Genomic DNA, 15,799 nt, shown 5'->3' on the forward strand with positions numbered 1-15,799 from the left:
GGGAGAATCCGAGTCCGCTGCTCCTCCGGTTTCGGTTGAGGGACATGTGGAATATGAGATTGGTCACATCGTAGATTCTAGGCTGGTACGGCGGTCAGTACAGTACCTAGTTCATTGGAAGGGGTATGGGCCGGAGGAGAGGTCCTGGGTGCCGGCCCGGTTGATGTATGCGGATCGTCTGGTTCGGGCTTTCCATGCTAGATACCCGGGCAAGTCTGGGGGTCCAGAGGCCCCCCGTTGAGAGGGTGGTACTGTCATGATACCAGTGTTGGGTGACTGGCACTGCTGGGGTTAATGTTCTGACTTCAGTGCAGACTCTCACCTGCACACCAGGGACCTATTATGGTGGCCTCTCATTGGTTCTGGGGAGGCTTCTTATAGCCTCAGGAAGCTCCCATCCCCCGTCAGTTATACTTTCACCCTTGGCATTGTGTGGTGACCCCTGAGTGTGTTAGTGCTGTGTTCTGGTTGCTTGATTCTCTGTGTACGACTCGGTCTGTTCTCTGGATTTTGCTTTGGATTCTGCCTGGTACCTTCTACGTCTGTTTGGTTTTGATCTCTGCTTGGCCCTGACTATCCATTCTGTCTCATCCCTGGTACTTTACAGATATCTTGTGTATGACCTTTGGCTTTGTCTGACCTCCCGACTGTTTATCCCTCCTGTTCCTCGCTTGCCTGTACTGTGCATGACCCCCGCTTTGCCCAGCTTTGAGTTTTCTACCTTCTTTGAAAGCAGGACGCTAAACCCCACCACCTTGCAGTCACATGACCGTTCACATGACCGTAGGTCCTGTGCCGGCTTGCTAAACTTCTACATTCAGGTCCTGAGCATCTTTATTTTCCGGCTGTTCTTGTCCCCAGGGGTCCCTACGGTGCGGGTGAGTCCCTGCTTAGCGGAGGCTGTATGCTGGCACTGTCAGGACCCTGACAGATATAGGTAAATTTGTGAAGGTAGTGTAATATTTGCATGCATTTAAAGAGTGGGCCCCTATAGTCAATGTTACTGGTGGGCCCTTGGCGCCCCAATTCAACACTGTATAGCCCATGTACCATTTATGTACCTAATAGTAAACTCAAATTCTTCTTCATTTCTTGACAAGTTTTCCAGTCCAATTATTGTCTCTTCTCCGAGTCATAGGGTTCTGCTCTTGTGAGGTTAGTGTGAATGAAAGCAGTGTAAAAACACCAAACCAAATTAAGAGCCTGTAGGTGTCTATAATGGGGTACCTTAAAACTAAACTACAAATTATAATAAATAGGATAATATATAAAAGCAGCATCCTATAACACAATCCTGGGCAAAGTGCGGCCCACAGGCTACATCTGTTTTTTCCAAAGGACTGAAAACACTGGCCCACAGACTGCACCACACGGCTGCCCTCCCCACCCACATCCCAACTGCAATGCTCTCTGCATCATACTGTATATTGGGGGGTTGTGTGTGGGATTATACTGTATATAGGGGGTTCATACTGTATGTAGGGAGGCTGTGTGGAGGCTCTTGATGCATATAGGTGGGACTGTGTGAGGGCTTGTTCAGCTCAATATTAACCGAGTCAGGCACAATAGGCCTGACAGTCACCATTTAGAGTATGTGCCCACAGTGCGGATTTTGCTGCGGATCTGCAGCGGATTTGCCTCTGCTTCCTATCTGTAAGTGCTGCTTGAAACTCCCTCACTCAGTTTTAATGCCTTCTGTATGTAGAGTAGGTATGTTCATTATGGCCTCTCAGGCTCATTGCACCTGAAGGTGCTCACTTTGAAGGTTTTTTTCATCACCATTGTTTCTAGTGCTCGTTTTATGAATGAATAATGCAAAGTTTGTGTATATTTCTTAGAAATAAGACGGTTTTCTTAGAAATGGCCTCTCAGGCACATTGAGTCCAAACATGTAATAATAATCTCTGATATGATATGATGTGATAATATGATCTGCCAACCATGCTTTTCTTCTCTGCCAATGTGTTTCTTCTGCTGAGCTTTTAACGTTTGAATCTGAGTTAACATGACTCCAGTAGCATCTAATTGCCTACAATTAAATGTTTTACCTAATATTAATGTTTAGTAACAGTTTCAGTGAATAAAGTAATTATTGAGGTCTTTGGCATTAACTCAACACGCCGTGTTTGGAGGAAGAGAAATGCTGCCTATGACCCAAAAAACACCGTCCCCACTGTAAAGCATGGAGGTGGAAACATTATGTTTTGGGGATGTTTCTCTGCTAAGGGTACAAGACTACTTCACCGCATCAATGGGTAAATTCCTGAGTGACAACCTCCTTCTCGCCGCCAGGATATTAAGGCTATGTGCCCACGTATGCAAAAAATTTCTTCTTCAAAACCGGACTCCTTCCCAGAAAACGTGCGTTTTTGATGCTTTTTTTTCCGCGTGTCTCCTAACTCATAGAAAATAGCTAAAAACGCGGACTTTTCTGCAAAATTAATGAGCATGCTGTGTTTTTTACCGCAAAGCGTTTTTTTGCGGAAAAAACGCACCAATGTGCACACAAAGGCAGAATTCATTTCAAATGAATGGGATGCTTCTTGTATGCATTTTTTAAGCAGTTTGACCGGGACAAACGCTTCAAAAACGTGAAAAAAAACGCTTACGTGGGCACACAGCCTAAAAATGGGTTGCGGCAGGGTCTTCCAGTAAGACAATGACCCAAAACAAATAAATTTATATAATTTATACAATGTGATTTTCTGGATTTTATTTCTATATTCTATCTCTCAATGTCTCTCAATGTTAAAATTAACCTACCCTTAAAATAATAGACTGTTCATGTCTTTGTCAGTGGGCAAACTTACAAAATCAGCAAGGAATCAAATACTTATTTCCTTCACTGTATGTCCAGAAAACTGGAGGCTATTTTGGCAGTAGTTGTGGCATTTGGGTGCTTTTTGTTTTATTACTTTTATAGTTATTAAATTAGTTATTTTGCATATGATTAGGTATACTTTCTTTTAATATATCCTTTTGAAGGTTACTGATTACATTTAGAGCCCTAAAATTGAGATAACTAGATATTATACACGATTTTCTAACCTGTGCCTATCAAGTGCATTGTGCCCAAACTCTGGTGGGCCAGAGATGCTCCTGACGTAGGGTTAGGTGATACAATTAGTAGCAATCTAAAATTATAATTATGATGTTAATGTTAATATTGAGCAAAATTATTTCCAGACTTTTGGTTTGGCCCTCCACAACAGTCACAGTCTCTCATGTGGCCCCTCGGGAAAATGAATTGCCCACCCCATGGATGATAGGAAAGCATCACATAGGACTTCACTCATCTGTTAAAATCCAAAGAATATAAATGGTCCTAGAAGTTTAAAGACATATTTTTTTCTTCTAGATTTCTTATTTTCTGAGGGACAAGGAGACGATCTTAAGCTGTGACCAACAAAGGAGAAGACGGCTGGAAGAAGGAGAACAGTGGGATCGTACCTTGGGAGAGAAGTAGAGGGAGGGTGGGAGAGGCAGAAGGAAAGGAGGAGGGAAAAGAAAAGAGTGCATAGAGAAAGGCAGGGGAGGAAAAGGCAGAGACAGAGAGAAATGCATGGAAGAAAGGTGGCAGGAACTGATGGCTCTGGAAACAGACTCAAGTAAACCTACAATCTAGGAAAGAAAAATAAAGCCAAGGTGATACGCAGAAGAAGAAAAGAGTACAGGTGAAAAGGAATTAGGTGTTATAGAGTTTAGGAACAGACAGGTCGGGATTTAATGCAAACTGGAGAAAAAGCGAGATAAAAGGAGGACATGGCAGAAGAGGTACCAACAAGAAATGTGTCCCTCCTGTCTGCAACTGTCCATTACAACTACAGTTCCTTACACCTGCTCTAACCCGCCTACCTCGAAGCTGTGGACCACTCCATCTCTCCTCCCTATACCATAGCCCCTCTTTTGTGGACCACTCCACCTCTCCTTCCTATACCATAGCACCACTTTTGAGGACCCGTCAACCTGCTATTCAGAAGACCTCTCTTGTTTGGCACCTCTCCTCTTTTATGGGACTAGTTCACATAATGTGTTCCTCTGGATAAAAAAAAAAATATATTATCTTCTTTCCTCTTCTTAGCCCCTCTTTGGTACAAGTACAAATGTCACTGACGGGGTGCACATCTACATCTATCAGATGATTTAATCCAAGCATCCAAGAGATCAGAACTCCCTTCACTGGACTTTTGGATCACAGTTTGCTCATTCTTGTTAAACTTTTAATACCAGGATGCTGCCTGCCAGAATATCATCTATCTTCCTAGTCCAGGTAAGAGCTATATTTATGTACACCATATATAATACGTCTGCTGCATGTGAATACACCAGATATATATGGCCGTGTATACAATGACTGCACACAGCAGTAATCACAGAGTGGATATCTCAGAATCCCAAACCTTCCATAGAAAGTAGGTATCTGTGGCATTCTAGGATATAGGTTTTTCCCATTATTCCATAAAGCCTAGGAAGAAACTTTTATGCTTTTTGTGATTATTTTTGGTCGTATGGTGATAAGTTTGCTTAACGAGAAGTAGTCAGGATGGTTTTACTACAGAAATTATTGTTATTGCTGTATAGGTACTAACTAGTACAATAACAAAGAGAAATCAATGAGAAATCAAGCTTTGAAGCTACATGCAAATTAACCTGGAAGTGCATTGTGGGTGAGTGCATGGACACATCCTCTAAACACTTCCATGCTAATTTGCATATGTCTTCAAAGCTTGATTTCTCAGCAATGGCAAATCAGACTAAAATAAGGAAGATACATTTTTTTTGGCTGTCCCAGGACCTATAAAGCCTTAACAATAATTTCAGAAGTAAAATTGTCCTAACCAGGTCCATTTAAGACAAGTATAGCACATACACACTGATCAAAAAGAACAGAATGCCAAAGTATTCCATGCACAATGACCAATGACGTGTTACTATTCTTAGGTCACTAAACTCCTCGAATTAGCTATATACTCTATGACATCCCATGTGCATATACACACATCCTATTCATTTTTATTACATAATTTCCCATTTTTAGGCCACACCGATGTGACCCGTCCATGTCTATTACCACTAGCACTAATAGGATTACTATCAGCTTGTATAGTCTTCCTACCCATTATAGTTACTATACATTTTACTTAATGTACACTTCTCTACTTTTTCATATTTTATCAACACTCTACATGTAATACACTCCCCATGTGAAGTGCTTCAAAGGCCTTAATCAGACATCAGTGATTTTACGTGTGGGCAGAAAAAATGGTCTGAGTGTTATTAGTGTTTTGAATCAAAGTGTTATCAGTTTTTGGTCACTTTTTACCATCTGTGTTTGGTCAGTTTTTGCCATCAGCGTTTGGTCAGTTTTTACCATCAGCGTTTGGTCAGTTTTTGCTATCAGTGTATGGTCTGGGATTTATACATATAGATAAATAAATAAGTGAATATAATAATTGCAAACCTTATCCTATACATTGCAACATTAATCACGGAAAGCATTCGGACTACTAACAGATGTGCTGTCCATGATTTTCATGACACGTAGACTTGCATGGGTAATTTTGATCTGTGAGAGGCTTTCAAGTAAAATGCATGAAGTCAAGTAAGTCATGAAGATCAAGAGGAATCTACCTTTTATTGAATTTGGTGCATCTTAGACCGGCCAATGCACAAACACAAGAAATCTACTCCAGTCCGAGAGTGGAGCCCAATCTCTGTCATAATTTATGCCACATCTAGAGTATTAATTATGATAAATTTGTTGATCAAGCTCAGCCATGCCCCATCTCAGCTAAGCACCACCTACCTTCCAAAACATTAGCATACCTGGTCAGAAAATTGCAAAAAATGTTGTGTAATCTTGAGTTGCTCAATTTTTTTTTTACACTTTAAATGGATTTATGCCAGTTCCATGAAAATTTTTTTTGATAAAAAGGGATTGTCCGGTCTTAATAAGTATCAGACATAGCGATATCGCTTAGTGTGACAGTACCTTTAGAGTACAAGTCTGCAGTAACTTTATGTGACTGTAAACTTGTGAATCGTCACATCACATACACTGTGTGTTGTTGTGAACTCTCTTAATCTGACATTGGGGCAGGGCTCCCTCTGGTGGACACTGCTAGTAGTGGAGCTGGTCAACAGGATGTTAATCCAACAGCTGCAGAGGATGATTGGAGAAGTGGAGATAGTGACTGGGAGTACATAAGCAAGCAAGCTTCACTCAGTGGCTGCCAGTGATACTCCTGTCTGTGCATAGTGAGGATATCTGTCTCCTGCCTGATCCTGCATTTTCCAGCTAAGTGTCTTTTGCTAAATGCTTTGCATCTGATTTTGCCTTGCTGTCAGGAGTCAGCTGGCTCCCCCTGGGGCTGCTGGCTCCTGCCCTGTATTTTTGTATCTTGTGTTTGTTTGCTCAGTCCCCTGCTGTATTAGCCTGTTGCTAGCCACCAGTTCACACCTGAGTGCTGATTTAGTGGGGGCGAGGTTGTGCTAAAATCAGTATTTTTGTGCTTCAGTCGTGTTGGAATTTTTAGGGTTTTTGCGTGATTGCCTTTTCTGTCCTGTCCTATCTAGTCAGTGTGGGCCCCATCATTTGCTTAGTCTATTTTCTGTCTGTGTCCGTGTTTCATCTTGCCTCACCGACAATATATATTTGGGGGCTGTCTATTCCTTTGGGATTCTGCTCCGGGACAGTTTAGATTTCATCTTTCTGTCTTTAGGCTTAGTTAGTCCTCTGGCTGTGACGAAGCATCTAGGGCATCGTAGGAAGGCTCCAAGGTACTGCTAGTTGTGTTGTTAAGATCAGGGGTCTGCAATCGGCTGAGTGACCAACCTCTCTGGTGTTCTGGTGGCATAGCCTTTTGCGCTTTCCTCCTCAGTGACCCATTCATAACAGAATCACCGGCCACAAGCTGCAGACTCTAGGGTACTCAAAAGAAGGAAAGAATTAAAAAAAAAAAGGTGTCAGAATTTTTTAGATATTTTTTCCTCTTTTTTTTCTGGGGCCGTAGGAGGATTTTTTTTTCCTTAATGGAGACTAAGCAATTGTTCGATCGTGTTGAGCAGCTCGCTGCTGAAGTGCGGAGAATCTCTGCTTATCTCGCTCAATCATTTGTTGTAGAACCTAAGATCCCTACTCCTGATGTGTTTTCTGGGGATTGGTCTAAATTTTTGAACTTTAAGAATAATTGTAAACTATTTCTTGCTTTGAAGCCTAACTCCTCAGGGAGCTTGGTGCAGCAGGTTAAAATTGTTATTTCCCTGCTGCGTGGCGATCCCCAGGACTGGGCCTTTTCTCTGACACCTGGAGATCCTATTCTGGCTGATGTGGATGCGTTTTTTCAAGTCCTGGGGTTATTGTATGATGAGCCTAATGCTATTGATCAAGCTGAGAAAACCTTATTGGCATTAAAACAGGGTCAAGATGCTGCTGAGTTATATTGTCAAAAATTCTGAAAGTGGGTGGTCCTTACTAAACGGAACGATGATGCCCTAGCAGCTCTCTTTCGGAATGTTCTGGCAGAATCTGTAAAGGATGTTATGGTGGAATTTCCTGTCCCTTCTGGTCTTGACGACTCTATATCATTGGCCATTCAAGTTGATCGACGTTTACGAGAACGTAAACCTACGCGAGAGGTGGTGCCGCCTTTCGAACAAACCTCTGAGCCCATGCAATGTGATAGGGTTTTGTCTAGGGCGCAACGTCAAGAGTTTAGAAGGCATAATAAGTTATGCTTCTTTTGTGGAGATGCTTCTCATGCTATTTCAGTCTGCCCGAAACGAGAGAAACGTTTTGCTCACTCATTTGCAATGGGCAGTGTACAGCCTAAATTTCTTTTGGCTGTTACCTTGATCTGCTCCTTGTCTACATTTTCCGCTAAGGCATTTGTGGATTCAGGAGCAGCTTTGAATCTGATGGATTTTGACTTTGCCAAGCGTTGTGGTTTTTCTATGGTACCCCTGCAGACTCCTATTCCTTTGAGGGGTATTGATGCTACCCCTTTGGCGGAGAATAAACCCCAGTTTTGGACCCAGGTGATTACGCGGGTCGCCCCGGACCACCAGGAGAATTGTAAATTTTTGGTGTTACACAATTTACATGATATTATTGTACTGGGTTTTCCGTGGTTGCAGACCCATAATCCTGTGTTGGATTGGAAATCTGTGTCTGTGGTGAGTTGGGGTTGTCAATGTGCTCTTGGTGACACTCCTGTTTTCTCCACCTCTCTCCAGTCTCAAGATGTCCCTGACTATTTGACTGATTTTTCTGATGTATTTAGTGAGAGTAAGTCCACGTCTTTGCCTCCTCATATGAGTTATGATTGTGCTATTGAGTTGATGCCCAGTTGTAAATTTCCCAAAGGTCGGCTTTTCAACTTATCGGTACCTAAACATGATGCTATGCGATCTTATATCAAGGAGTCATTAGAGAAGGATCATATAAGACCATCCTCTTCACCTTTAGGTGCTGGGTTTTTTTTTGTGGCCAAGAAAGATGGTTCATTAAGGCCATGTATTGACTATCGCTCCCTTAATAAGATCACGGTTAAATATCAGTACCTATTGCCCATGATTTCTGATTTATTTTCCAGAGTCAAAAGTGCTTGTTGGTTTACCAAACTTGACCTTAGGGGGGCGTATAATCTTATTCGCATCAAGCACGGGGATGAATGGAAAATGGCTTTTAATACTCCAGAGGGACATTTTGAGTACTTGGTGATGCCTTTTGGGCTCACTAATGCCCCTTCCGTCTTCCAGTCCTTTATGAACGATATTTTCTGTGACTTTGTGGATAAGTTTTTGATCATTTATCTGGATGATATTTTCATTTTTTTTCCAGTGATTGGGATTCTCATGTAGAACATGTTGAGACTGTGTTCCGGATCTTGAGAGAAAATGCTCTGTATGTTAAGGGGTCAAAATGTCTCTTTGGTGTACAGAAGGTTTCGTTTTTGGGATTCATTTTGTCCCCGTCTGCTATTGAAATGGACCCGGCCAAGGTACAGGCCATCTATGATTGGGTTCAGCACACTTCTCTGAAGGCTCTCCAGAAGTTTTTGGGTTTTTCTAATTTCTATCGTAAATTTATAAGTAATTTTTCTGGTATTGTTAAACCACTGACGGATTTGACCAAAAAGGGCGCTGGTGTGGTGAATTGGCCTCCATAGGCAGTCTCAGCGTTTCAGGAGCTTAATCAGAGATTCACTTCTGCTCCAGTTCTGCGGCAACCTGATGTTTCATTCGCATTTCAGGTGGAGGTAGATGCTTCTGAGATTGGTGCAGGAGCAGTTTTGTCTCGAAGAGATCCGATAACCTCTAAGATGAATACCTGTGCCTTCTTTTCTCGAAAATGTTCCCCATCTGAACATAACTATGACGTGGGGAATCGGGAATTGTTGGCCATGAAGTGGGCATTTGAAGAGTGGAGACATTGGTTGGAGGGAGCTAGACATCAAGTTGTGGTCCTTACCGACCACAAGAATTTGATTTATCTTGAATCAGCCAAGCGCTTGAATTCTAGACAGGCTAGGTGGGCCTTGTTTTTCACGCGTTTTAATTTTGTGGTCACCTTTCTTCCGGGCACTAAGAATGTTAAGGCGGACGCCCTTTCTAGGAGTTTCTTTGCTGATTCTCTTGATGTGACTGAGCCTACTACCATTCTAGGTGAGGGTGTGGTTCTTTCTGCCATTTCACCCTATTTGAGACTTGCCCTGGAGGAATTTCAGGAGGACAAACCTGAACAATGGCCCTGTGGGGAAATTGTATGTCCCTGACCAGTGAAGGAAAAGAGTAATGGCTGAAATTCATTGCTCCTCGCTGGCTGGTCATCCGGGTATTTTTGGTACCAGAGATTTGGTGAGTGGGTCTTTTTGGTGGCCTGCCTTGTCTCGTGATGTCAGGAATTTTGTGCAGTCCTGTGGGACTTGTTCCAGGTCCAAGGCCTGTTCTCGTTCTAGTGGTTTGTTGATGCCCCTGCCGGTGCCCAGCAGGCCATGGACCCACATTTCAATGGATTTTATTTCTGATCTCCCTGTCTCACAGAGAATGACTGTTATCTGGGTGATTTGTGATAGATTTTCCAAGATGGTCCATCTTGTACCACTCCCAAAGTTGACATCCTCTTCTGAGTTGGTGCCCCTGTTTTTACAACAGGTGGTTCGTTTGCACGGGATTCCTGAGAACATTGTGTCAGACAGAGGAGTCCAGTTTGTTTCCAGATTTTGGAGGGCCTTTTGTTCTAAACTGGGAATTCAGTTATCTTTCTCCTCTGCATTCCATCCTCAGACCCAGGGACAAACTGAGAGAACAAACCAGACTTTGGAATCCTATTTGAGATGTTTCATATCTGCTGATCAGGATGACTGGGTGTCATTTTTGCCTTTGGCCGAATTCGCTCTAAACAATAGAGCTAGTTCTGCCACTTTGATGTCTCCATTTTTCTTTAATTTTGGTTTTCATCCTCGATTTTCTTCGGGGCAGGTGGAGGCTTCTGCTTGCCCAAGTGTGGATTCTGTGGTGGACAGAATGCAGCAGATTTGGGACCAAGTAGTGGACGAGTTGTCCCACTCTCAGGAAAAGGCCCAATGGTTTTCCAACTGGCATAGGACCTTTGGCTCCCGGTTTAAAGAGGGTGATATGGTTTGGTTGTCCTAAAAAAATATTCCGATGAAGGTTGCGTCTCCACAATTCAAGCCAAGGTTCATTGGAAATCATTTTGGAAATCCTTAACCCCGTTTCTTTCCGTTTGGCTCTTCCAGGTACATTCAAGATTCATGTTTTTCACAAATCATTGTTGAAAAGGTTTGTGGAGCCAGTAGTTCCTGTGGCGGCGCCCCCTGACCCTGTATTGGTTGAGGGTAATTTGGAGTATGAGGTAGAGAAAATATTGGACTCTCGTCTGACTAGACGGAGACTCCAGTACTTGGTCAAGTGGAAAGGTTATGGCCAGGAGGATAATTCTTGGGTCTCTTCTTCCGATATTCATGCCGAGAGATTGGTTCGTGCTTTTCACTGGGCCCATCCTGATTGGCCTGGTGGTGTGGATGAGGGTTCGGTGACCCCTCCTCAAGGGGGGGTACTGTTGTGAACTCTCTTAATCTGACTTTTGTGGCAGGGCTTCCTCTGGTGTACACTGCTGGTAGTGGAGTTGGTCAACAGGATGTTAATCCAACAGCTGCAGAGGATGATTGGAGAAGTGGAGGTATTGACTGGGGTACATAAGCGAGCAAGCTTCTCTCAGTGGCTGCCGGTGATACTCCTGTCTGTGCATAGTGAGGATATCTGTCTCCTGCCTGATCCTGCATTTTCCAGCTAAGTGTCTTTTGCTAAATCCTTTGCATCTGATTTTTCCTTGCTGTCAGGAGTCAGCTGGCTCCCCCTGGGGCTGCTGGCTCCTGCCCTGTATTTTTGTATCTTGTGTTTGTTTGCTCAGTCCCCTGCTGTATAATCCTGTTGCTAGCCACCAGTTCACACCTGAGTGCTGATATAGTGGGGGGGAGGTTGTGCTAACCTCAGCATTTTTGTGCTTCAGTCATGTTGGAATTTTTAGGGTTTTTGCGTGATTGCAGACAGTGCCTTTTCTGTCCTGTCCTAGCTAGTGAGTGGGGGCCCCATCATTTGCTCAGTCTATTTTCTGTCTGTGTCCGTGTTTCATCTTGTCTCACCGACAATATATGTTTGGGGGCTGTCTATTCCTTTGGGGATCTGCTCCGAGGCAGTTTAGATTTCACCTTTCTGTCTTTAGGCTTAGTTAGTCCTCCGGCTGTGTAGGAACGCTCCAAGGCTACTGCTAGTTGTGTTGTTAAGATCAGGGGTCTGCAATACGCTGATTGACCAACCTCTCTGGTGTTCTGGTGGCATAGCCTTTTGCGCTTTCCTCCTCGGTGAGCCATTCATAACAGTGTGTATTCTCTGGTGGCAGCACCAGGAGCGGGTGATCATGTGATTGCAAGTGTGCGAGTTGCATTCTTCCGGCCATGTTCCGACTAGACGTGTCCGGCCTCGGTCAATATATTTACCTTGAGCGAGGCTGCACATGTCTAGTCGGCACATGATCAAATGTATGCAAATCATTTACTTACTTCCCCTACAAGTGACATCAGTGATCTCTGCACTCTGTCGCTGGCTCGTTACTTCTGATCTGAGTCGGTAAAAGAGAGTGGGCTGTCATTGTACACACTGCACAGATCATAGTGTGCAGGGACTAGCACAGCCCCAGAGATGAGTATCACTGATGATGCTTGTGAGCCCCATCGGGGACAGTGATGATAATGTGTGCAAACTGTAAAGCGCTGTGGAATATGTTAGCGCTATATAAAAATAAAGATTATTATTATTATGCTTCGTTTCAGGGAGGGGGGTAGGGGCTTTTGCAGTGACTGTAGCCTCTGCCCTTGATGACGCTTTGTTTGTGTATTCTAGCATGCACTGGGAATCTACAACAAAACATCATTAAGGAAGAAATAGGAAAAAAACAGAAAAGCAGTTACATAGAGTAGTTAGGGAAGGTGTTTTAATTCAAGTATATTAGAAAATAGTTTAGATTATGTGAAAAATAAATAGGGATTTAGGGTGAAAATTTGAGCATTAATTTTATTCAGAATTTTCTAAAATCCATGATCTTTACATGCTTAGGAGTCAAGTGGGTAACTAACAGCTTACTTGACTTATACAAAGAAAGCAGTCAGTCACAGTTTAGGACCACCCCCTTGACTGTTAAGCCCAGAAAGCATTCATTGAATAAAATATAAGCTATTGTGATTTTTTTTTCCCCACAAACCTGTATATCAAGCTGCTCCACTCTTCCTGGTCTACAATGTTATGCCCATAACTTGCCCTTTATTTTCAAGCTGAGAAGTTCCCTTTAAGTTTCCAATCAAAACTGTAGTCCTTATAATATAATGATAATGCACTTATAACTTAGCTTCAATTAGCAAGGATGCCCTAATAGCTCCAACAGAGAAGTGGCCAAGTGATTCCATTAGTTTACTAATTTTTAGGAAAATATAAAAAAAAAGCTTTTTTTTTAAATGAGTTGAACATTTTAGTTGTTTCAAAAGCATCATAAAAAGATATAGTTATACAAATCTATTATTTTAACTGGGATAATTCAGAATAATTTATTGAGTAAGTCATGCTGAAACTTTACAATGCGATCGTGCACACCTTTAAAATGGCTGCAGCCAATGAATGGGACTTACCAATTAGGGCAACAGGATCAAACAAGCTGTGGTTTAAGTAAGCCACTGCAGAAGCTCCTCATTATATGCTGTGTGGATGGAAATTCATATACCAGACCACAGAAAAGCCACATAGACCTTGAGTCGGAAAGCAAACTTAAAAATGAGCCGTCATAAAGTCCTGTATTTCGTCCCATTTTATTTTTCTGCAGAAAAAATAAGTAGAGTGGACAACAATACGTTCTGAGGAGATTCCAGGCAGGTAGCTGCTTTTCTCCAGTGTCACAAGTGAAGCAGCTGCTCAGGAATGAGGGTTACTAAAAGCAAATGGGTCCTCTTCTAAATTGAGAGATTTCAGATAACTGGATCAGTACCTAGGAATCCAAGTTTCCTAAAGGTAGAGATTTCCTAGAATGGTGGAAGTAATATCCTTCAATATGCTCGTTCCTGGAAGAACGGGACAACATTAACAGTATAATATATACGAGGGACTGCTGATAAGTTTTTGGCTTTACCCAGAAAGAAACGTGATAGGAAGATGAAACTTTACATTTATTGCACATACTCTCCAACACACTTATTACATCGGTAATCCAAGTTCTGTAAGCCTTGCAAAAAGAAGAGTTTCAGTTGTGCCTCAAACCAGGCATCCGTAACAGCCATGGCATCAGAGCTGTGTGAAATTTGGTACCCTTGAGGTGATTCTTTAGGTTTGGAAACAGATAATAGTTGGCGGTAGCTAGATCTGGTGAATAAGGTGGGTGGTCAACCAGCTGGAAGCCCATCTCTGGCAGTTTTGCCTTGGTCGCTTGTGCAGTATGAGCGGAGGCATTGTCTTGCAGGAACAAGATTATTTTGGACATCTTGCCGCACCGTTTGGCCTTCAGAGCTGCCTTCAATTGGTCCAAAAGTTTAATGTAATACCTTGCATTGATGGTATAGTGAGTCCAGTGGTGATAGGAGCACTTGGAGCAGTGGCCCCTAAGTTGGAAGAATGGGTACAACAGATCCCATGAGCAACATCTGAACTCTTTGTCCAGAAAAGTGCAGTAATGGGGACAAGTAAAATCCTGTGCAGAACCCTCAAATTCCAAGGCCTTTGTTCTGACTTTGCACTGTTATCACTATATTTACATTCACAGGCATGGCATTTGAACAAACACAAAAACATGGAACAGTGAGAGCCATGATTATGAGATTTGCATTGCAAGAAGCTGATGGGCTGGGGATTTTACAAGATTTATAACAGCAATTTGTTGTGAGCTGAAGGGGGAGGGGAGCAGCTAACTGCTGTATAGAAATCATTGGGCTGAAGAGAAGTGACTGAAATATTAGGTGTAAATCCTCTCCTGTAATGTATCTACTGCGTACACTCTACCAGAATCTGGAGATATACTTGTGGTTGAGCTCCCTGGAAACCAGCTGTACACTATGAAAGATAAAAGCTCTCATTGCAGGAGAATGACAGCAGATAAAAAGAACAATTAAACTGAAAACTTGCTTATTTTCATGCTGTTTAACTAATTAAGGCAATTTAATAACTTGAAAATACCTTTAATCCCTTTGAAATCTTGCCCTTTTTCGTTTTTGCATCTGTTTTTCGCTCCCCTTCTTCCCAGAGCCATAACATTTTTATTTTTCTGTCAATATGGCCATGTTAGGGCTTGATGTTTGCGAGACAAGTTGTACTTTTCAACTACACCATTGGCTTTACCATATTGTGTACTCAAAAATGGGAAAAAATTACATGTGCAGTGAAATTGCAAAAAAAAGTGCAATTCTACAACATTTTTTTATATTTTTTTTTACCATGTTCACCAAATGCTAAAACTAACCTGCCATTATGATTCTCCAGGTCATTACGAGGTCATGGACACCAAACATGTCTAGGTTCTTTTTTATTTAAGTGGCGAAAAAAATTCCAAAGTTTGTTAACAATAAAAATTGCGCCATTTTCTGAGACCCGTAGCATCTCTATTTTTCGTGATCTCGAGTTGGGGGAGGGCTTATCTCTTGTGCGCCAAGCTGAAGTTTTTATTGATACCATTTTGGTGCAGATACGATCCTTTGATCGTCCGTTATTGCATTTTAATGCAATGTCATGGCGACCAAAATAAACGTAATTCTTGCATTTTTACTTTTTTTCTCGCTACACCATTTAACAATCCGGTTAGTCCTTTTTTTCATTTGATAGATCGGGTGATTCTGAACTCGACAATACCAAATATGTGTATGTTTGATTTTTTTTTATTGTTTTATTTTGAATGGGGCGAAAGGGGGGTGATTTGAACTTTTATATTTTTTTCAATTTTTAAATATTTTTAAAAACTTTTTTTTACTTTTGGCATGCTTCAATATTCTCTATGGGTGACTAGAAGCTGTCATAACCCAATCGGCACTGCTACATACAGGCAATGATCACATCACCTGTATGTAGCAGAATATCTCACTTGCTATGAGTGCCGACCACCGGGCGGCGGTCACAGCATGCCGGCAGTGACAATCCAGGACACCTCTGGTTGACATGCCAAACCACTGGTGACCCACGATCACGTGATGGGGTCAACGATGGGTGGGATTTCTGGCCCGATGCCAGGAAGTGCATGTTAAATGTTGCT

General features: G+C 42.3%; 1 protein-coding gene across 3 annotated transcripts in view; it reads left to right on the forward strand.

Annotated features, from left to right (window-relative positions):
* Positions 1–15,799, forward strand: part of CRHR1 (corticotropin releasing hormone receptor 1) — a 438,157-nt gene that overhangs the window by 10,053 nt on the left and 412,305 nt on the right. For all 3 annotated transcript variants that reach the window (XM_073582368.1, XM_073582369.1, XM_073582367.1), the window contains exon 2: positions 3,359–4,270. In XM_073582368.1, coding sequence (XP_073438469.1) covers positions 4,232–4,270 — 39 coding nt within the window. In that variant the 5' untranslated portion in view covers positions 3,359–4,231. The remainder of the gene's footprint in view (positions 1–3,358; positions 4,271–15,799) is intronic.

Source organism: Dendrobates tinctorius, unplaced genomic scaffold, assembly GCF_039654945.1.
Source record: "Dendrobates tinctorius isolate UK_male_01 unplaced genomic scaffold, ASM3965494v1 ptg000071l, whole genome shotgun sequence".
Lineage (NCBI taxonomy): Eukaryota > Metazoa > Chordata > Amphibia > Anura > Dendrobatidae > Dendrobates > Dendrobates tinctorius.